Here is a 22,035-nt window from a genome sequence, read left to right as displayed (position 1 = left end):
TTATGCAGATGACACAACCTTGCTTGCTGAAAGTGAAAAGGACTTGAAGCACTTGCTGATGAAGATCCAAGACCACAGCCTTCAATATGGATTACACCTCAACATAAAGAAAACAAATATCCTCACAACTGGACCAATAAGCAACATCATTATAAACAGAGAAAAGACTGAGGTTTTCAAGGATTTCATTTTACTCAGATCCACAATCAACACCCATGGAAACAGCAGTCAAGAAATCAAGACACAATGCATTGGGCAAATCTGCTACAAGAGATCTCTTTAAAGTGTTAAAAAGCAAAGATGCCACCTTGAAGACTAAGGTGCGCCTGACTCAAGCCATGGTGTTTTCAGTTGCCTCATCTGCATGCAAAAGCTGGATAATAAATAAGGAAGACTGAAGAACAACTGACACCTTTGAATTGCGGTGTTGGCGAAGAATTTTGAATACACCATGGACTGCCAAAAGAACAAACAAATCTGTCTTGGAAGAAGTACAACCAGAATACTCCGTGGAAGCAAAGATGACAAGATTGCGTCTCACATACTTTAAACATGTTTACAGGAGAGATCAGTCCCTGGAGAAGGACATCACCATTGCTAAAGTACAGGCTCATGAAAAAAGGGGAAGACCTTCAATGAGATGGACTGCCACAGTGGCTGCAACAATGGGCTCAAGTATAACAACTGTAAGAATGGTGCAGGACCGGACAGTGTTTCATTTTGTTGCGCACAGGGTCACTATGAGTTGGAACCGACTCAAGGGCACCTAAAAACATGTTTATATAACTACAGAGAAAAGAATGTAAGAATACCCACGTTGCATGTTAATGCTTTACTTAAATATCTCTACCCTGTTCTGACAGTGGGTATCACTTTTGTAATCAGAAAACTCTTAAATTTAAAATAGAAAGTTTACGTGTAAAAATTAAAACAGGTGTATTAGCATGAATGGGTTATTAAGTAAAGCTTTCACACGTTGTTAAATCATTGATTTAAAAGAGCTTGTAAAATTTAACAGCAGGACCAAAGAATGCTTAATGAAACAAAACCATCTCCCTCATACTGCTGTCTCCTGGATCACAGAGCTGAACCTTCCGGAATGTAAGGTTTAACTCAACTGGACAAAACCTTCCCACCTACACAAAAGCAACCTGAGCCTGGTCAATTCCTCGCTTGCTCTACACTCTGGAATGCCAAGAACACAAGTTCTTAATAAATGCTGGTGGGTCCATTAGTGGGAGTATAAAGTCCTGCAGGAACCTGCCAAATAATTTTCAAGTTTCAAAATACATCTATCCCTCAACCCAGTAATTTCACTGGGGGGAATGTACTCTGTTGAATCATTTACACGTATACATGCATACATGTGCAACGATGCATGCCCATGAAAGCTCACAGCGGCACCACTGAGGATGCCAAACACTGAAAACAACCCGAAAGCCACCAAGAAGAGAGGTGGGGAATACATGGCATAGTCATAATAGAATGCATGTGTCTTGTAAAGAAGTGCTATCGATTTGCATGGACTAACATAGAAAAATGAAGCCCTGGCTGCACTCGGCTGCTAACTGAAAGGTCGGCAGTTTGAGCTCAAGAGCTGCTCCAAGAAGAAAGATGTGGCAATCTGCTTCCATAAAGATTACAGCCCTGGAAACCCTATAGGGCACTTCTACTCTGTCCTATAGGGTCACTATGAGTCGGAATCGACTCGATGGCAACGGGTTTGCTTTTTTTGTTTTATAAAGACCAAAGTTTATTAATGGTTACCAGGGGCAATGGGTTAACACAGAAGATGAACAGGTTTTTAAATGAAAAAGAGCAAGATGCAGAACAGTATTTAGCATATGAAACTATTTGAAGAGGGAAAAAGAATACACATACCCCTACATACATATTTGCATATGCTGGAAATTTTTCTAGAAGACATTCAAGAAAGTATCATCAGTGGTTACTTCTGAGGGCGGCAGGAAGCTACTGAAACTTTTACCGTTCAATCTATACCCTTCTATAAAAAAACCAAACGAAGCCAGTTGCCACTGAATCTACTCCGACTCATGGAGACCCCACGTGTGTCCGAGGAGAACTGTGCTCCACAGGGTTTTCAATGGCTGTGATTTTTCAGAAGTAGATCGCCTGACCTTTCTTTCAAGGCACCTCTGGGTGGATTCAAACAAACTCTTCAGTTAGTAGCCAAGCGCTTACCCATCTGTGCTGCCCCAGGACTCCCAGACTTTTTAAAAGTAAGAGCATAATCAGAAAAGTTAGAGTGCAAAGTCTTCCTCATGCAATCAGCCAGGTCAATTCAACGACAACTAGTTTTAAAAGAAGAGCTTCTAGCAAAAATAGAAAGTCATCTTAATCACACAAGATAGCACTTCTACTTAAAAAAAAAAAAAAAAAACTCATCATCTTAATAGGTTATGAAAAGCTTTTGGCAGGGGTAACCAAGAGGGAGCTGAGGCATAGGGAATCCCCCACCAGTGAGAAAAATTTGGTCTGACCCTGAAGTTTCAGTTAAGGTTCTAAGACTCAGATGAGACTCATAAAAAAACTAATTTTAAAAACCTGAGACTCGTTCAAACTTAAGTGCAGCAGAAGGCCCATGCCTTTGCTGGGCCACCATTTCCTTCCAAGCTGGGATAAGCACCCGCCTTGGAATTTCCAAGCCCTTATTGTTACCGCAAGCAGTCCTGGTAACCACAGGACTTTAACAATCACCTGCTAACCGAAAAGTCAGCGGTTCAAACCCACTGGCAACTCCACAGGAGAAAGATATGGCAGTCTGCTTCTGTAAAGGTTTACAGCCTTGGAAACCCTACAGGCAGTTCTACCGTCCTACAGGGTCCCTACGAGTCAGAACCGACTCAACATCAAAAGGTTTTTTTTGGGGTAATTACCACAAGCCATTTTATTAGTGCTTTTATACATTCTGCATTTGCTCCAGGCCAGATTTTTATGAGATGGACTCCGAGGTTCTACAGAGTTAAAACTGTGAGACTTTGACCCAACCAAGCTCCTCAGGGCCTTTGCACTTGCTACTGCCACTCCCTGGGATGCCCTTCCCCAGATCCTTGAATAGCCAGCTTCACCACCCAGGTCTTGAAAGGCCTTCCCCAGACACATCTGTAATGCAGTGGGGACCCCACCCCACTTCTTCCTGTTGAACGTCTTTGCAGCACTTAGCCCTATCTGAAACCATTTGGGTTATCCCTGGTGTAATTTCTGTGAGAACATGGGCCGCCTCTGTCTTGTTCATTGTTGTATTCCTAGTTCCAAAGCAGGGCCAGCACCTCATTCAACTAACAATAAAGGATTGGATAAATGAATGCGTGAGAAATGTTGTGGGAACACGACAGAATGAGTCAGGGGTTTAAAAGACCCCACTGACATCCTTCTTACTGGAAAAACTCAAGCTCTTGAAAAATGAATGCTTCCCAGTGAGGAGGGCATCCCCCAAGCAAGTAGTTACATAAGAGGCCAGTAAAAGGTAAACTGAGGTTCTCAGGAGGAAACCCAGAGAGGGAAGGGAAAAGCCCCCCAAAAAGTCTGAGGGTTATGGGATGCCCACCTAGAGCTGCCCTCCCTGGTCATCTGGACCTGTTCACAGAACTTGGAAACCACCCTCCAGCAGATGAACCCCACAATTAAATCAAGGGGACACTTAGGTAGAGTCTCAACTTTATAACTGTCCGCCTCTCCTGGGGCAGTTTAAAATGAAGGGGTAGAGTTTCAACGGCAGCCTCTAACAAAAGGCATTTTCACCCTGAGACTGAATCATCGCACACACTCCAACCAGAAGCATCAGGTTAAAAAAACCCAGTTCTTGAAAAAAAAAAAAAAAATTTTTTTTTTTTTTTTAGAGGAAAATGGCATACTGCCGCAAAAGCGCACGTGCTGCAGCAAGGTCCTTCTCTAGCTAATGAGAGTTTAACCTCCTTAACGAGTCATTAAGCTTCTCCAAGGCAACCCCAACAAGCCAATTACCCTAGAACTCCCAACGGCCTAAAATGTCTTAGGGAAATACAAAGATGAGGGTGAAAGTCTCACCCAAAATTTCTTCTCTAGATTCTTCCATACCACTGGTTGTCGAAGGTGGGGAATTTTGCCCCAAGGGGGATATTTGGCAATGTCTGGAGGCATTTTTGGTTGTCACAACTGGGGAAGTACTACTAGCATTTAGTGGGCAGAGGCCAGAGGAGCCGCTAAACATCCTGCAAAGCACAGGACAACCCCCACCATAAAGAACCAGCTGGCCTAAAATGTCAACAATGCCCCACACCTACCACCCCCCAAAACTGGATTCCCCAATTTCAACTGTAAGAGGTAAATACAGGTCCAAGCCTCCACAAAGATGTTGTCCCAGTTTCCTTGCCAGGCTGGGGGAAGCCCTCGTTTCAGGATGTCCAGGCCCTTGTTATTAAGACAGTCATACTATTAGCACAGTATTTATTTATGCAAAAATGCTCAGGCAAGTTTTATTAAGCTATAACTTTACTAATCATTAAGATCTGATAATAAAAGCTAGAGCCTACCCCACCATGAAAGCCTAGACCCAACATACAAATTATATGCTTGCTTCAGATTCCTCAGGCACTGATAATTAGTTTATCCATCTTTCTCCTGCCAACATGCCTGTGCCAGAGGAGTCAGGGTTTTGGCGTCATGAAACTAGCGAGTCAGATCGGCCACAGTCGTTCTACCAAAAGGTTTGGCTTCTAAGCAGGGGATATCAAGTCCAACGCCTACAGGTGCCAAATAGGTTCCATCATGGAGGAAGCGGACAAGGTGTGAGGAAGCACAAGAAGACCACAAGGGACACTTCACCTTAGAATTGAAGCTACAGTAAGGAGGAGTGAGGACTGCAGCTAACTGGAGAGAATAAGCCTGTTTGAGGGGGCAGCCCCAGCTGACCACTACTGTGTCCAAATGCAGGCCCAGCGTTGTCAGGTCTTCTGATTTTTCAGAAGCCAGCTATCTAGATTTTTCTGTGGAAACTTCCAATCAGTAAATACTGGCAATCCCAGCACTTCATATAATTAAAAAAAAAAAAAAAAAGTCAAACCAGCACATTGGTGTCCTAGATCCAGCTCCCAGTTTGAAATGTGTACCTCAGGCAGTAAATTAGATTCAAATGCTAATTGTGCTTATGGTGTGCAAGGCACTGGGTCCTGACAAGGTACGAGATGGATGAGCCTCCGTTCTGACTCTGAAGGAGCCACAGCCTTACAACGTAAAATATAAGCAGTCTAACCTATAAACTGGACGGCTCAGCCTGAGTACCCAGTACAGACAGGCATGCTTCGAATTACTTTCTGAGTATAGACTATGTGCCAAGTGCTGCTCTGGGCACTGAGATTACAGCCGTAAAAAAACACAGAAGAAATCTGCAGAGTTGACTTTCCGGTCATACAAGGTAAATAAAATGAATAAGCAAAATATAGTTTTATGGTGTATTAGAAAATAGTTAAGTATTATTGAAAGGTCCCAGTAGGGCATGAACCGTGCTCATCTACAAGCCTAACAAACGGATGTAAAGCTAGAAGCGCTCACTCACCTATGCCAAGAAATTTGGGAGACAGCTACCTGGCCAACTGACTGAAAGGGAGCCACACTTGTACCCATTCCAAAGAAAGGTAATCCAATGGAATGCAGAAATTATCAAATGATACCATTAATATTACACACAAGTAAAATTATGCTGAAGATAAGTGAAAATGGTTGTAGGAGTACACTGACAGGGAACTGCCAGAAATTCAAGCCCGATTCAGAAGAGGATGTGCAATGAAGGATATCACTGCTGATGTCAGATGGATCTTGGCTGAAGGCAAAAAATATCAAAAAGATGTTACCTGTGTTTTATTGACTATGCAAAGGCATTAGACTGGATAACATTGAGAAAAATGGGAATTCTAGAACACTTAATTGTGCGCAGGAGAACCTGTACTTAGACCAAGAGGCAGTCGTTCGAACAGACCAAGGGGATACTGCCTGGTTTAACGTCAGGAAACTTGTCAGGGTTGTATCCTTTGACCGTACTTATTCAATCTGCATGCTGAGCAAATAGTTCGAGAAGCTGGACTATATGAAAAAGAACAGGGCATCAGGACTGGAGGAAGACTCATTAACAACCAGTGACATGCAGATGACACAATCTTACTTGCTGAAAGTGAAGAGGACTTGAAGCACCTGCTGATGAAGATCTAAGACCACAGCCTTCAGTGTGGATTACACCTCGACATTAAGAAAACAAAAATCCTCACAACTGGACCAATAAGGAACATCATGATAAATGGAGAAAAGACTGACATTGTCAGGGATTTCATTTTACTTGGATCCACAATCAACACCCATGGAAGCAGCAGTCAAGAAATCAAACAATGCACTACACTGGGCAAATCTGCTGCAAAAAAACGCCAAAAAAACCAAACCCGTTGCCGTCGAGTCGATTCCGACTCATAGCGACCCTATAGGACAGAGTAGAACTGTCCCATAGAGTTTCCAAGGAGCTCCTGGTGGATTCGAACTGCCAACTTTTAGGTTAGCAGCCGTAGCACTTAACCACTACGCCACCAGGGTCCTCTGCTGCAAAAGACCTCTTTAAAGTGTTACAAAGCAAAATGTCACTTTGAGGACTGAGGTGCGCCTGACCCAAGCCATGATGTTTTCAACTGCCTCGTAATGCAAGCAAAAGCTGGACAACGAAAAAGGAAGTCTAAAGAAGAATCGATGCCTTTGAATTATGGTGTTGGCAAAGGATATGGAATATATCATGGGCTGCCCCAAGAATGAACAAATCTGTCTTGGAAGAAGTATAGCCAGAACACTCTTTATAGGTGAGGATGGCAAGACTTCGTCTCACATACTTTGGGCACGTTATCAGGAGAGACCAGTCCCTGAAGCAGGACATCACGCTTGGTCAAGTAGAGGGTCAAAAAAAAAGAGATAGACTGACACAGTGGTTGCAACAATGGGCTCAAACAGCAATTACTGTGAGGATGGCACAGGATCAGGCACTGTCTCACTCTTTTGTACACAGGGTCATTATGAGTCAGAACCGACTCAACAGCACCTAACAACAGCTAACCTAAAGGCCGGTGTTTGGAATCCACCCAGCAGTGCGACAGAGGGGCATGGTGATCTGCTTCCATAAAGGTTACAGACAAGAAAACCCTGTGAGGCAGTTCTACTCTGTAACGCGTGGGGTCGTCATGAGTCAACATATACTCAACTGCAGCAGGTTTGTTTGTTTTTTTTTTAAGTGTTATCTGGGGGAGGCAGGAAAGAGAATTGGGAATGCAAGGAAAGAATTGGGGGAAGAAGAGGGCCAGGCTACCTGAGATGACATTTGAACAAGGATTTGAAGGGGGTGAAGGAGGACCCAAGTATCTGGGGGAAGAGCCTTCCAGGCAGCAGGAAAAGCAAGTGCAAAGTCTCTGAGGCAGGTGCAGGCCTGGTGGCCACTGTGACTGGAATGAGACAGAGACTAACAGAGGAAGAGGATGGAGAGGTAATGGGGGCCCACTGTATGCACTTTCGCTTCTACCCTGACGGAACTAGGGAGCCATAGCAGGGTTTTAAGCAGAGGAGGAACAGGATGTGGCCTACTCATAACCATATCCCTCTGACTGCTGGGCTGAGACTACACTGTTGGGGCTGAGGGTGGAAGCAGGGAGGGCAGTGAGGAGGCTACTGAGACTATGCTGGCTCAGGCCGCAGTGGTAGCCTGGGAGGTGTGAGAAGCAGGCAGAGCTGGATACATTTTGAAACGACCCGCAACAGGATTTGCTGACAGATCAGATGTGGAATGGGAGAGAAAGAGGACAGTCAAGGATGACACAAGGTTTTGGCCTGAGCCTTGGTGAGGACAGTGGTGGGGAGGACTGCAGAGGTGTGAGACGCCTATGAGACACTGAGGTGGAAATGAAACCAAACCAAACCCACTGCAGTCAAGTTGATTCTGACTCAGAGCGACCCTATAGGACAGAGTAGAATTGGCCCATAGGGTTTTCACAGCTGTCAATCTTTACAGAAATAGACTACCACATCTTTCTCTCATGGAGCAGGGTGGATTCAAACCACCAACCTTTTGGTTAGCAGTCGAGCACTTTAACCACTGTGCCACCAGGGCTCCTCCATGTAAAAACAGCCTACAAGTTGAGTCCATGGATGGAAAGAGATTTTTCATCCACTACCTCCAAGACTATCACAAATGGAAATCGCACAGCTCAGGAGAAGAAGAACACAGCCTCTCTCCTGAAAGTCTCCACCAAACAGGCCAGCTGTGGCGTCCTTTTGCCAAGGCCAAAGGGTTGCCCAAGGAGTCCTGAATTACCTCTTTGAGAACCTGTCATCTCAAAGGTTCTTCTGTTCTCCTCCCGAAGCCACTGCCTGCACAGTGTCACCTTGGGCCCCTCATACTGCCATTCCGGGCCTCAGATCCAACATCTGTGCAGGGGAATGAGTGCGGGGGAGGACCCCGTGTGCTCCAAGGTCCCTTTCAGCTCTTACAATCCATGAGGACGGGAGGGGGCCTGGAAGGACGGGTGGATAAAAAGGCAAAGAGGAGAGGAAGCAAAGTGATGAGTTTGAAAATCAACAGAGTACTCGGAGGACAGAAAAAACGTGGTTCTTCATTGACGGTTGTGAAACCAAGCACAGATATTAAAGCTAGAATTAGACTGACTCCAAGGCCAGGTCTTATCCCAAGCGGAATTTCTAATAGCTTCTAAGAAATGCTTCTCCATTACCAACTGCAGGGCCCTCTTGGCAGCCGACTGGAATATTCAGGGTTTACTGGCTATGCTGGAGAATGCTAGAGGGCATCTCTGAGGTGAATATCAGTGCCAGGGCCAACTCACTCCAGGGGCTGAGACTCACGTCCGCTGCTTCTGTTCAACCCCAGCAGCAACAGGTGTGGCAGCAAAAACGAACTCAGGAATTCCAGCTGGTGAGGCCCACTTACGTTTATTAAGCGCTAAGACATCCCTGGAGCCCTGGTAGCACAGTGGTTAAGAGCACATCTGCTAACCAAAAGGTCAGTGGTTGGAATCAATCCAACAAGCTGCTCCCTGGAAACTCTAGGGGGCAGTTCTACCCTGCCCTATAGGGTCACAATGGGTCTGAATTGACTCAACAGCAACAGGTTTGGCTTTTGGTTTTAAGGCATCCCTGGGGGCGCAGCGGTTAAGTGCTTGGTTGCTAACCAAAGGGTCGGCAGTTCGAACCCACCAGCTACTCCACAGGAGACAGATGTGGCAATCAACTCTTGTAAAGATTTACAGCCTAGGAAACCCTATGGGGCAGTTCTATTCTGTCATACAGGGTGGAGTCAACTCAACAGCACACAAAAACAACAAAGCATCCCTGGGTGGTGCACATAGTTAATGTACTTGGTTGCTAACCAAAAGATTGGAGGTTCGAGTCCACCCAGAGGCACCTCAGAAGAAAGGCCTGGCAGTCTACTTCTGAAAAATCAGGCACTGAAAACCCCACAGAGCATATTCCTACTCTGACACACACACGGGTTGCAATGAATTGGAATCGACTCGACAGCAACTGAATTTTACTTTGTTTTTAGGCCATACCGAGAAGCAATGTTCTAAGCACCTGCCAAGAGTTCACTCGCTTATTCTTCCTACTACCACTTTTTGCCAGAGACTATTATCATCAACCCGATTGTCCACATGGGGAAACAGAGGCACAAAGAAAAGTAACTTACCTAAGCTATCCAGCTGGTAAGCCACAGAGCCAGGATTTGTAAACCCACACTACACTGCTTATTTGTTTTCTCTACTTTTTCACATTTTCTGATTTTTCACTCTGGGCACGCATCACATTAGTAAACAAATGTTTTTTTTTAAAAACTAACTTGTATGGAGAAACCCAGACTCAACTTTCCCAACCTTCATTCAAATATCAACCACAAAACAGCCCCTTCTGCCAGCCTACAGTCCCCAAACAAAGCCAAGCACCTGTGAACTCAGCCTCTATTTTCCATGTAGATAACAGACTTTCCCTTTTCTCATTCCAGAGCATTTGCCTGAGTGGACTTGATAAGTCCACAGACCTCTCACCATTGGCCATGTCCCCCGCTCAAGTTTTTCTGGGCCCGGAAGCAGACACTCCCAGGAACAAAGCTTCTGATAGAGTCACAGGTGGGCCAGTCACCTTGATTTTTTTTTCTTACTGATAAGTATGTAGGTAACAGAGAACATCTGCCATTTCTACAACCTTCACAGGTACAGTTCAGTGGCATTAATTGCGTTTAGTCATCGCCATCAACAGTCCTCGAATTTTTCTAACATCCTTAACAGAAGCTCAGTGCTAAGCATTGTGTCTTCCTTTCTCCCTCTATCCCTCCCACCCCTAGTAAAACTTTTGTCTCTACATACTTGCTGATTCTAGATATTGCATACAATTTCATACAATATTTGCCCTTTCGCGGCTGACTTATTTCACTCAGCGTTAACGTTTTCAAGGTCACCTTGATTTTTAAACACATGACTTTGGTCATAAGAGAAGCCAGGCATGAGTTGGCAGGCAGATCCCACAGCCCAATCCCATCCCCAAACATCAAATGAAAAGTGGGCTCAAACACATGCAACTCGAAACACACGAACTTCATCTTTAGAAAGAATAATAATCATTGTTTAACTCTGTTTAACACTGTTTTACTCTTCACAACAACCCTAGGAGGTTGTGACATTTATTACCTGCCCCCATTTTACAGATGAGGAAAACTGAGGCACAAAGAGGTGAAGTGCCTTGCCCAACGTCACGCGCTTATCTAACTGGCTGGGAAGCCAGTCTTTCCCAGCCTTAAGCCTTAATTACAACTGGGATGGAGAGCAGGAGGGTCAATCTACAGGTTTGTCCTCACTGCCAATTAGAGTCCAACTCTGCAAAAGGTCTGCTCTCCAATCACTCCTAGACCCTGAATGCAAAGCACATGTCCTATTCGCAGCCCTGGAGCAAATCTCCAACTGCACTGGCCAGAAAATGCGAAACAAAAAGGCAGGGCTGCTGGTTGTTCTACCAAAAGGATACCCTGCTCAAAACTAAATCCTTCCAGTAAAAATACAGCCTTCAAGGAAAAGACTATGAAACAGGACAAGAAGGTATTTTCAGAAGCTAAACACCAGTTCCCAGGAGACAAAGGTGATTCTTTCTCCTAATTCCTTAACTAAAGATGAAAAACTATTGTGATGGTTAAAGTTGTATATCATCTTGGGCTGGGCCGTGATTCTCAGTGGTTTGGCAATTGTGCGATGATCAGTTACCCTCCATTTTGTGATATAATGTAATCCCCTCCATGATGTGATCTGATGTGATCAGCCAATCAGCTGTAAGCAGAATTTCTTTGGGGGGGGGCCTGCATCCAATATATCAAGATGCTCTGGCAAAGCTTACTGGCTTTTGCTCCCTCTGGATCCTGCATCCAGCTCATCGTTATTTGACTTCTGGTTCCTGGGACTTGAGCCAGTGGCCCGCTGTATTGCCTGCCAATCTTAGGATTCCATGGTCTCTGCAGCCTGTGAGACAGCAGCCTGCTGTCTGACCTTCCAATCTTGGGTTCATCAGCCCCTACAGCTACGTGAGTCAGGAGAAGCCTCCAGTCTGATTCGGGACTTGCCAGCCTCTACAACCATGTGAGCCATTTCCTTGAGATAAATATACACATATATACACATATTCATACACATATATATACACACATATACACATGGCAACTCTGGTGGCATAGTGGTTAAGAGCTATGCCTGCTAACCAAAAGGTCAACAGTTCGAATCCACCAGGTGCTCCTTGGAAACCACATGGGGCAGGCCTACTCTGTCCTACAGGGTTGCTATAAGTCTGAATCAACTTGATGGCAATGGATTCTTTTGGTTTTTATACATACATATATATGTATATATACACACACACATATATATACACACAGAGATAGAGCACTTTGGTGGTGCAGTAGTTAAAAGCTCAGCTGTTTACCAAAAGGTCAGCAGTTCAAATCTACCAGGTGCTCCTTGGAAATCCTACATGGCAGTTATACTCTGTCCTATAGGGCTTATAGGGCTACTATGAGTTGAAAATTACTCAATAGCAACAGGTTCATATACATACATGTATATATATGTATAGATATATAAGCTTCACTGGTTTTGCTTCTATAGAGAACCCAGCCTAAGACAACTATCACGTCCAGATTGGCTTACTGCATCTACCAGTAGTCAAGACAGCATGACACAGAAGTGCCCTACCCTGAACAAAGGGGCAAATCGTATTACACCGTTGCTAAAGCCCAAGGCACTAGGGATTAAACCACACGGGAAGTGAACTCTTGAGACCCAAGCAAGCACGACATCACCCATGCTGAAGAAAACTCGGTGGGGTAAAAACCAGTGAGGAGGCCCACATTACAGGGGTGGGGTAGACATACCCCACAGGTACTACAGGTACTAGAGCCCTAGGAATCCTCAGTTGCACCCCAAGCCTGACCCTGGGGGTGGGGGGACACAGAGCAGGGGTGAGCAGCCATCTTCTCCCCTTGATCTCCCCCTGTTCCCCCAAATTGCCCCTGGAGCATTTAGGCAGAAAAAAAGGAAAAGATGACAAAAATATGTAACCACAGCACAGTAATGCGGATGAAAACACCTGAGGAGGGGGCAAACGCCAACCCAATCAGTGGGAACCCCCCTTCTGCAGCCCAAGCCTCTCCCCAGCTCAGCTCTTTGGTAATGGGGTGCTCTTTGTGGAAGGGGGACCCCGATCCAGAGAGATGGGAGAACACAGGCAGAGACACCTCTCTTTACTGTCCCCCAGCTCTGGCGTCTGCTTCCCTGAGAAGTTATTTTTAATTGAGGGAGGGAATCCCAAAGCATGAAGGGCCCCTCTTTCCGGCCCCTCGCCGAGGGTCTGGGCCCTTCCCCACCTCCAAAGCCCTAGGGCTGGGCTCTTGCCTTCCCCCCATCCCACACTCGACTTCCCTGAAACCGAGTCACGCAAGCTTCCCCATCAGTTCCACAAACGAAGGGGCCCGGGCGGCGGCGGCTGGGGAGCGGAACCCCCAGGCCGGCGGCGGAGCCGGGAGGCGGGCTCCGGGTCCTCAGCGGGCGCCCCGGAGCTGCGGGCCCGGCCCGCCCTGCCCAGCGCTTCCCCTGCTGCGCCAGCCTGCCAGCCCGCCGGCCTCCTTCCCTCCCTCTCTCCTTCCCTCCCTCCCTCCGGCGGCCCCACGCGGCCCCGGCGGCCGCGAGCACGTACCCACAAGGGGTCGGAGCCATCGGCGCTGCAGAAGCCCCGGAGCGCCATGCGGCCGGCGCGGGCGGCGGGCACGGGCGGCGGGCAGCAGGCGGCGGATGGCCCGGCTGTAGCTGTAGCTGTAGCAGCGGCGGCGGCGGCGGGAGGGCCCGAGGCGGCGGCGGAGGAGCTGGAGCCGCAACGCCGCCTGGTTGGCCCGCGCGTCACGGGGATGCGGCGGCCCCGCCCCGGCCGGCTCACCTCGGCGCGGCACAGCGGACCGCCCACGCGGGCTCGACCCCCGCCACCTCCGCGCCCCCGGCGCCCAGGGCTTCCGGGCCCCCAGGCCACCGCCCTTGCGCCTGTGCCCACATCCTCAGGGGTCGCCGGATCCCACCCCCTACGGAGGCCTGGCGAGGGTTTGCTAACCCTCCGAAAGCGGCCCGGGTTTTTGTGCCCAGACCCTGCGTCCAGTTTTCGAATCCTGTTAAAACAACAGCGACGACAACAGTAATGATAACAAGGAGAAAACAGTGTGCCAAACATCTTAGCTGCGTTCTCACGACAGCCTCGCTAATATTACTTCCTTTTTTTTTTTTTTTTTTTTGTGACGCGGCTCTTTTTTTTTTTTTTTTTTAAATAAGGACGTTGAGAGATTAACAGGCAGCATCTGTCTTGGTTAACCGTGCCTGAGACCTTTCAGCCACGGTAAGTGGTCCGCTGAGATCCGCTGCACCGCTGTGTGACTGAGGAGGGACAGTGGCACAGCTGAACTGTGTCTCTCTGGATATCGTCATCGTCAACGAAATCTTCAAAATCATTTAAAAAGTCGGCGTGCATTCCTACTCCTTGGCTGCCGAGTCCATCAACAGCCCTATTCTGCCTCGGGCCTCCTTGAGGTCCACTTAAGGCCGGCGCCCTCAGGGAACACCTTGCTCTCAGCCGGCTTCAGTAGGTCCACAGTTTCAGGTGCCCGCTACTTCCGCCCCTTTCATGGAAGAGAGGGAAAAAAGCCCAGAGAAGTGAAGTGGCTTTCCCAGGGTCACCTGATCAACTGGCAGAGCTGGGATTTGAACCCAGCCAGCTGACTCAGAGTAGGAAGTGGATACCCTTATTAATCTAACCGTTACAAATAGAGAGACTGAGGCTCAGAGAGATGAAATGACGTGCCCAAGAAGTGGAAGTGGGATTTGAACCCACAACCGGTCTGAGCACTCTTGGCCCAGGGGCTCTAGTCTTCGTCCCAAAGAGCTCACCTTAGAGTTAAACTAAGACTGGAGATGACAATAATTAACAGGCATTCATAGTCATGGATTTGTATGTGTGTCAGTCTGTGTTGTTAGCAGTGAACATGAATTAACTGGATGGCTAAAGTGGTTTGCAGTTGGCTGCTAATGGAAATGTTGGTGGTTCCGAACCCACCCAGCATGTCTGCAGGTTCCAAGGGAGAAAGATCTAGCTATCTCCTTGAAAAAATTTCAGCCAAGAAAACTCTGTGGAGCAGCTCCACTCTGTAACACATGGGTTCGCAGTGACTCAGGGGTCAGGCGCCACGCGAGAGCAGCTAGCAACAACAATCCTCACATTAACCCCATGAGGTAGATACTATTATTATCTCCACTTTGCAAGTGAGGAAACGGAAGCCAAGAGAGCCAGAGTAATTTGTCAAGGATTATATAGATGGTAAGTAACTGAGCCAACTTTTCAACTCAGGCATTCTGGTGGGGGCAGGGGGCTATGATGCTAACCACTATACCATATTGCCTTAAAAAAAAACCAAACCCACTGCTGTTGAGTCGATTCCGACAGGGTAGAACTGCCCCATAGAGTTTCGAAGAAGCACCTGGCGGATTCAACCTGCCGACCTTTTGGTTATCAGCCCTAGCACCTAACCACTATACCACCAGAGTTTCCCCTTATTGCCTTAGAACGATTTAACTCATAGATACACAGGCAGCAAGTGATAGGAGTTGGGGCTAAGGCCTGGAAGTCCACACTTTCCCTGTGACACTAACAAGGCCTTTCCTCCCTTTTCTTAATCCCCTACCTAATGTGTGGTTTCGTTAAACACACACACAGAAAAAACAGCTGCACCAAAGAAAACAAGAACACTGTTTGAATTTGAGCCCTTAAAATACCTAGTGAGGGCGGAGGATAGAATCATTTCCTGTGATTTTTTTTTTTTTTTTTTTGGCTCAGGTACCCCTCAAAGTGTGAGTTTTTAAGGGATAATTGCTTTCAGATGACAATGCTCATTGTCCTGTTGCTTTGCTATTTATATATTCAACAAATATTTAGGAACAAGGCAAAACTTATTCAGCGTAAAGTGTTGAGTTCTTTGTCTTCTGTTTCTTTGCTTTTATTTTGTTGTTTGTAAGGGGGAACAGATATTAATCAAATAATCACACAGGTAGGTGTTTACAGCAGCAAAAAAAAAAATTTTTTTTATTTTTTTTTTTAAGAGCTAGGAAGAAAAGTGGGCATAAGAGAGCCAAAAGAGGCCCTGGCTGCTATAGGGTGGGGGCCAGGGAAGGCTTCACAGAGGAAAGGGTTTCTGAGCCTAGATACAAGCAACCAATCTGGATTTATGACACCTGGCTTGTGTTCGAGGCTGAAGAAAACAATTTAGATAAAAGCCAGGAAGCAGGACAGAGCAGGGCCATGAAGGAACCTGAAGATGCCCTGAGTGTCAGGAATCCAGAGAGAAGCACAGAAGGGACCCATCTGGAGCAGGAGGGGTGGCAGGAATCAGAGCACAAAGGCTCTTGTCAGCCAGGGGAGGGATTTCGGCTTGGCCCTAAGAGCAATGGGGAGCCACTGAAGAGTTTTAAGCAGAGGGAGAGACATGGTCAGACTATTTCCCATTTTTATCCAAATTCTTCATTCATTCATTTATTCTTTCAACAAATATTTATGGAGCAAACATATGAAAAGGTGCCAGACACGTTAGTCATCATGGAGATGCAAATAAAACCCTATTGAAATACCATTTCATGCCTACCAAAATGGCTAAAATGAAAGACTGAAACTACCAAGTGTTGGCAAAGACGGGGAGCAGGCAGAACTCTCGCACTGTGCTATTAGGAAAGTAAATTGGTTCAACCGCTTTGGAAAACTGGCAATTTCTAAAAAAAAAAAAAAATTTCTGTCAAGTTAATTCCAACTCATAGTGACCCTATAGGATAGAGTAGAACTGCACCCATAAGGTTTCCAAGGCTGCCTGTGATATTTACAGGAGCAGACTGCCACATCTTTCTCCCACTGAGTGGCTGGTGGGTTCCAAGTGCTGACCTTTCAGTTAGCAGCTGAGTACTTAACCGTTGTACCATCAGGGCTCCTTGATATGTTATAAGAATGGAAGTTCACAAAGGGGAAGGAGAATCAAGATCAACAGCCCAAGGCTGATTCCTATGAGGGGGAGGTCAAACATACCTCCACTCTCCAGCCTCTTTACCAATTCTGACACCAAGCATCCTTCCTGTAGCACGCTCTACTTCTCTGCTGGGTTTGATAATCCATTGCAGTGGCCACACAGACCATATTCACAAGTTATGGGATTTATTAGGGAAGTAACGGGTTACAAATTCAGGAGCAGAGATGACTCAGGATACAGTTCTTCTATCAGGACAGCCTCTTCTCAGCCGTTCTTGCAGGTAAGCCTCTCTCTGGCTGTTGGCCGCTGGGCCCCTCAATCCCTTGGCCCAGCTTCTGCCCTGCTTGGGCAGGTGTTACAAAGAAAGCTCTTTTGCTCTGCCAATAACTGCCCAAGGGCAACCCACTCTGCTGGGAAGCCTCCTGCCCAAAGTCACTCAGCTGTCTTACTCCGTGGGTCAGTATATCCACTGTAACCACCTTGTTCTGTGGGCCAGGAAGCCCACTAAGTTGTCTAGCGCCAGTCTCCTAGTTCTGGTGCCACAGCTTCTCTACGATTACTTCTTGCCGTCTTGCACCATCTCTGGTGTTAGACCTCTCTGGCTCCTGGGTCTAGAAGATTCTCAGCGCAGGGACCCCAGGTCCAAAGTACACACTCCATTCCCATCTTTCTTTGTGATAGTGAGGTCCCCCTTTCCTGCCTCTGGGATGACTCATTTTAAGCTTAGCAGGGTGACAAAACTGCCCAGTCCCCCGGTTAAGATTCCATACACCTATTTGCATGGTCCCACCCAGGAAAACCTGGCGGCGTAGAGGTTAAGAGGTACGGCTGCTAACTAAAAAGTCAGCAGTTGGAATCCACCAGGCACTCCTTGGAAACCACATGGGGCAGTTCTATTCTGTCCCATAGGGTTGCTATGAGTCAGAATCAACTCGAAGGCAATGGGTTTGGTTTTTTTGGTTTACCTAGTCATTTGGCGGGAGTTAGAAGACCATGGTAAGAAAGGCCATATAAAAGTAATCCATAGCACTGCATATGTACGTATATATACATACGTACATATACATGTTGTTAGGTGCTGTTGAGCTGATTTCCACTCATAGCAACCCAGTAGGACAGAGTAGAACTGCCACATAGGGTTTCCTAGGCTGATATCTTTACAGGAACAGATTGCCAGGATTTTTCTCCCACAGAGCGGCTGGTGGGTTCAAACGGTTGACTTTTTCAGTTAGCAGCCGAGTGTTTAACCACTGTGCCACCAGGGCTCCTTGGCCAAATAAATAAGTGCACCATTTTCACAGGCTGAAAGTTCGAGTTAGAGGAATGCAGTGGCTGGTCCACCATCACACAGCTAGGGTGTGGCAGAGACAGGCTCAGCCTTGCTCCTGACCAGGAAGCTCTCTGTCCACCTTTGCTGCTACCCTTTTGGCCACAGACTCAAAACCACTCTCTTCACCTTCTCTCCAAGTGCGTTCCTCCCCGTCTGGAGTGCTTGTTCAGTAAAAAAAACACCCTTAGACCAAGAGGCTCTGGGCCCTGCACCAAACCCACTCAACTAACAGCAGAGATGGTTTGTGATTTAAGTACAGCATTTGAATTCCAAGTGTCAGCAGCCTTGGTAAACTTTGAGTTGGGTGAATAGTATAGCCGAGAATACCAAAAAGATTTTTTCTATTTTTCCTATATTCCTAGTTCCCTGTTCCTGGTCACTTATTCCCCAGTACTTATCACTGCTTATAATCATCCATTCATTTATCTGCTCCTTGTCCGCCCCGGTGGGAGTCCCTGAGTAGTGCAAATGGCACCGGACTACTAGGTTGGAGGTTTGAAGCTGAAGTTCTTGCTGGGGCCTGTTGTTAGTTGCCAAGGAATCGATACTGACGATCGTCCAGTTGATACAGCCTCATGGCCACCCCATTTGTTCCATAGCCTTTTCAAAGCTGTGACCTTTCAGCAGCAAATGGAAGGCCTTCTTCCAAGGCACCCCTGGGTGGGTTTGAACTACCAACCTTTTGGGTAGTAGCCACATGCTTAACTCTTTGCACCAGCTGGGGACTCCTTCTACGGTAGGAAGGGGGTGCAGAAATAGGCGCCCACAAACCTGAATGGGACTGTATTGGGGAGCCAAGCTCCAGCACATTGTTACCAGAATAGGGTCCGTACCATGGAGCAGTCGAACCAATGAAACATACTCCAATCAGAAAGAGTGAGAAAGTTTGTTAAGGAGATGTAAACGTCACGGGGGGTAGGGGGAGGGCAGCAGCAACACAGGCAGACGTCTCTATAGAGTCCCCAAGAACAATTTTACATCACAGTTTATATAGAATCTTACAAGGATTACAAGTGTCTTTGTAGTCTCCAGATGGCCAGGCCTGAGGAGTTATTCATTACAAGACAGTGACAAAAGACTCTATCAGACTAAAGAAATACATATCAGACACTTGGGCTCTGATTTTCCAGTGGGGGTTGTAAGTCACAGGTGGTGGGACTGAACAGAAGTTTATTTGCATCTGTTTAAAACAAAGAACAAAGTCATTCACAGAGGTATGCGAAGGAGGAGTCAGGCAGAGGAAGGAGAAAAACTTATAAATTCAACATAGTTATGTCAAGCCCTCAGTTGCCTATTTTGAAAAAGAAGAAAACATGCTGAGGAGTATTGGGGTCACAACATGCCCCTGAAAATCACCCTCTGGCTTGCTCTTGGCATTTTTGACCCTCAAATCACACATAGCCAAAGCCTGCCGAACACCTTGGCACAGAAAACCTCCATTTCTAGACCTCAGCCCTGAGAATTTGAAGGGAAGCTCCATCATGCAACGCCCTGTACCTGAGTTGGAAGTTGAGGCGGCTTCTCTGTGTCACAGTGACTTACAGTCTTCAAGCAAGAGTAAGATATTTGATTTGTACTGATATATTTCAAACTAGAAATTCCCTAACAGCCAATAATTTTAGGGAACATAGTTTTCTCATTAAGAAAGCAGTAGTCACTCAAAGAAGAGGGTCACTATGACCCTTTTTTTTTTAACCCAAAAACCAAACCCATTGCCGTCAAGCCAATTCTGACTCATAAAAACAGTAAACCCCAAAGCCAAACCCGTTGCCATCGAGTTGATCCTGAATCATAGTAACCCTATAGGACAGGGTGGAACTACCCCATCAAGTTTCCAAGAAGTGCCTGGTGGATTTGAACTGCCGACCTTTTGGTTAGCAGCCATAGCATTTAACCACTACATGACCAGCATTTCCCACCCTACAGCACTGCTGTTGTAATACAAATACCACAAGTTGATGGCTTTCAAGAACAGAAATTTATTATCTCAGAGTTGATTCAGAGTCCTGACTGGAGGCTTGATTCTAAGGGGAAGTCCTTCCTTGCTCGTAGCCCTAAGGAGTTCTTTGGAGGTCAGGTTCAGCGCATTCCTGGGCTTGTAGATGTATGTCTCCATTATCTGTCTTCCCTCTGTGTATGCTGGTGTCTACATCTGCTCTGTTTGTGACTCAGAAGTGATTAGGTGTAGGGCCCACCCTAGTTTGGTATGACCTCATTAACATAACAAAAGAAAATTCCTATTTCCAAACAGGATTACATCCATAAGCACAGATGGCCAGTATTTTAATACATATTTTGAGGGGACACAATTCCATCCCTAACAGACACTTTACAGCCCCTGAGTATCTTTAGGAGAGCTATGATTTCCTTTTAACTTTGCAGCTGGCTTTATCTGTTATCTGTTACCTCATCTTGGCGAATGGCTGGGTTGAGTTTTACTCTCAGTCTGAGCCAGTATTTACTTTCTCACAATTAAGTATCACAAAAGGCACTACATTTTAGTTGTGTTGTCTCTTAAGTGTTTTTTTAGTCTAGAACAGTCCCCCCTCCACTTCGTACCTTCCCACCCTGAAACTTTTTTTTTTTTTTAAACAATATTGTCTTGTTGAAGAGACAAAGCCAATGTGGTAGACTGCAGGTAGATGGAGGGGCAATCTTCCCTGAAATTACCTTTTAATGTTAACCCAGTAGCCATTAAATACTTCATCACCATGCAAACCTGTATTCTTTAAGCAAACGTTATTTAAGCCTCTGTGAATTCTGCACTCTCTGGGAGCAGCTTCCTCTTGCTTGAGGGAATGTTTCCCCAATTTGCCAATTGTTTATTAAATCGTAGAGCAATCAAATATTGTGTGAGTCTTTTGAATTAATACCTGATTATATTTTTAAACATCCTGACTCATAGCGAGCCCATGGGTGCAGAATAGAACTGCATAGAGTTTTCAGTGGGATTGGGTGATCTTTCACCAGCAGATTGCCAGGCCTGTCTTCTGAGGCTGTATGATTCCATTTATATTTATGAAATTCTGAAACAGACAAGACTAACCTACAGTGACAGAAAGCAAATCGGTTGCCTGGAAGCGGAGGGTGAAGGGAAAATGGAGTGCACAGGGGCATGAGGAACTTTCTGGAGTGGCGGAAGTGTCCTTTCTATATTTTGATTGTGGTGTTGGTTACCCAGAAGTATATGATTATTAGAACTTATCAAAGTGGATACTTAAAATGGGTGCATTTTATTGTATTAAATTATGTCTCAGTAGAAGAGAGAAGATCCATTCAGATCTTCCACTTCTGTGTTCTCTTTCCAAAAACTGAACTGCTTGAGAAACAGTTTGAGGTCCAGGGTGCCCCTTCCTTAAAAATTGTTCTTGCTCCAATTCACAAAAATAAGGCAATACTTCTCACTCACCTTGAAGCTTATTACTAAGGTGCGTTGCCCTGGAGTGTGAAAGCCTCCCCCAATGCCAAACAAAGGCCTATATAAAAAAAAGTGGAATAATACTTTGTGGTTGGGAAAGAGAATAACCCTAAGAAACCATTTGTAATTCAGATGCTTTCCAGTTCATTGCTTTCAGCAAATTTAGGAAGATCTCAATGAGTTGTCAGCTGATAGATCATTACAAATAATTTCTGATATGGGTCATACTGTGGTTTTTGGCAAATTACATAGAAGTTCAAGGGCGTGTGCTCTTGAGTTATGAAACTATAACAAAATGTCCGTTCCTGTTTACTTGAAAAATAGTTTTCAATAGCTACTTCTATTAAAAAAAAAATAGAATAGTAATAAATAACATTCGTCTACACATATATGAACTAATTTTTTAAAAAATGATCAGGCCCATCCATGCATCTATTAAGACACTCATTTAGAACAAGATCATACTTTCATATTTAACAATTATAAAATTTTACTGTATTTATGTTGTTTTGGGCGTCCATGGGTGGTGCAAATGGTTTATGCAATGTGCTGCTAACTGAAAGTTTGGAGGTTAGAGTCTACCCAGAGACATCCTGGAAGAAAGGCCTGGCAAAAACTACTTGTGAAAAATCACCCATTGAAAATCCTGTGGAGCACAGTTCTACTCTAACACACCTGGGA

General features: G+C 45.8%; 1 protein-coding gene across 3 annotated transcripts in view; it reads right to left on the bottom strand.

Annotated features, from left to right (window-relative positions):
- ABCC1 (ATP binding cassette subfamily C member 1 (ABCC1 blood group)) overlaps positions 1 to 13,436 on the bottom strand; it is a 175,242-nt gene extending 161,806 nt beyond the window's left edge. The window contains exon 1 of one of the 3 annotated variants that reach the window (XM_010601238.3): positions 13,258 to 13,436. In XM_010601238.3, coding sequence (XP_010599540.1) covers positions 13,258 to 13,305 — 48 coding nt within the window. In that variant the 5' untranslated portion in view covers positions 13,306 to 13,436. Of the gene's footprint in view, positions 1 to 8,332; positions 8,508 to 13,257 lie in introns of those variants that run through there. The other 2 variants (XM_064295633.1, XM_023540926.2) reach the window with 2 other exon arrangements.
- Positions 13,437 to 22,035: the final 8,599 nt, after the last annotated feature.

The sequence above is a fragment of the Loxodonta africana genome, chromosome 12, assembly GCF_030014295.1.
Source record: "Loxodonta africana isolate mLoxAfr1 chromosome 12, mLoxAfr1.hap2, whole genome shotgun sequence".
NCBI lineage: Eukaryota > Metazoa > Chordata > Mammalia > Proboscidea > Elephantidae > Loxodonta > Loxodonta africana.
The sequence above is the reverse complement of the archived record's forward strand: the minus strand, read 5'-3'. Positions and strand labels throughout refer to the sequence as shown.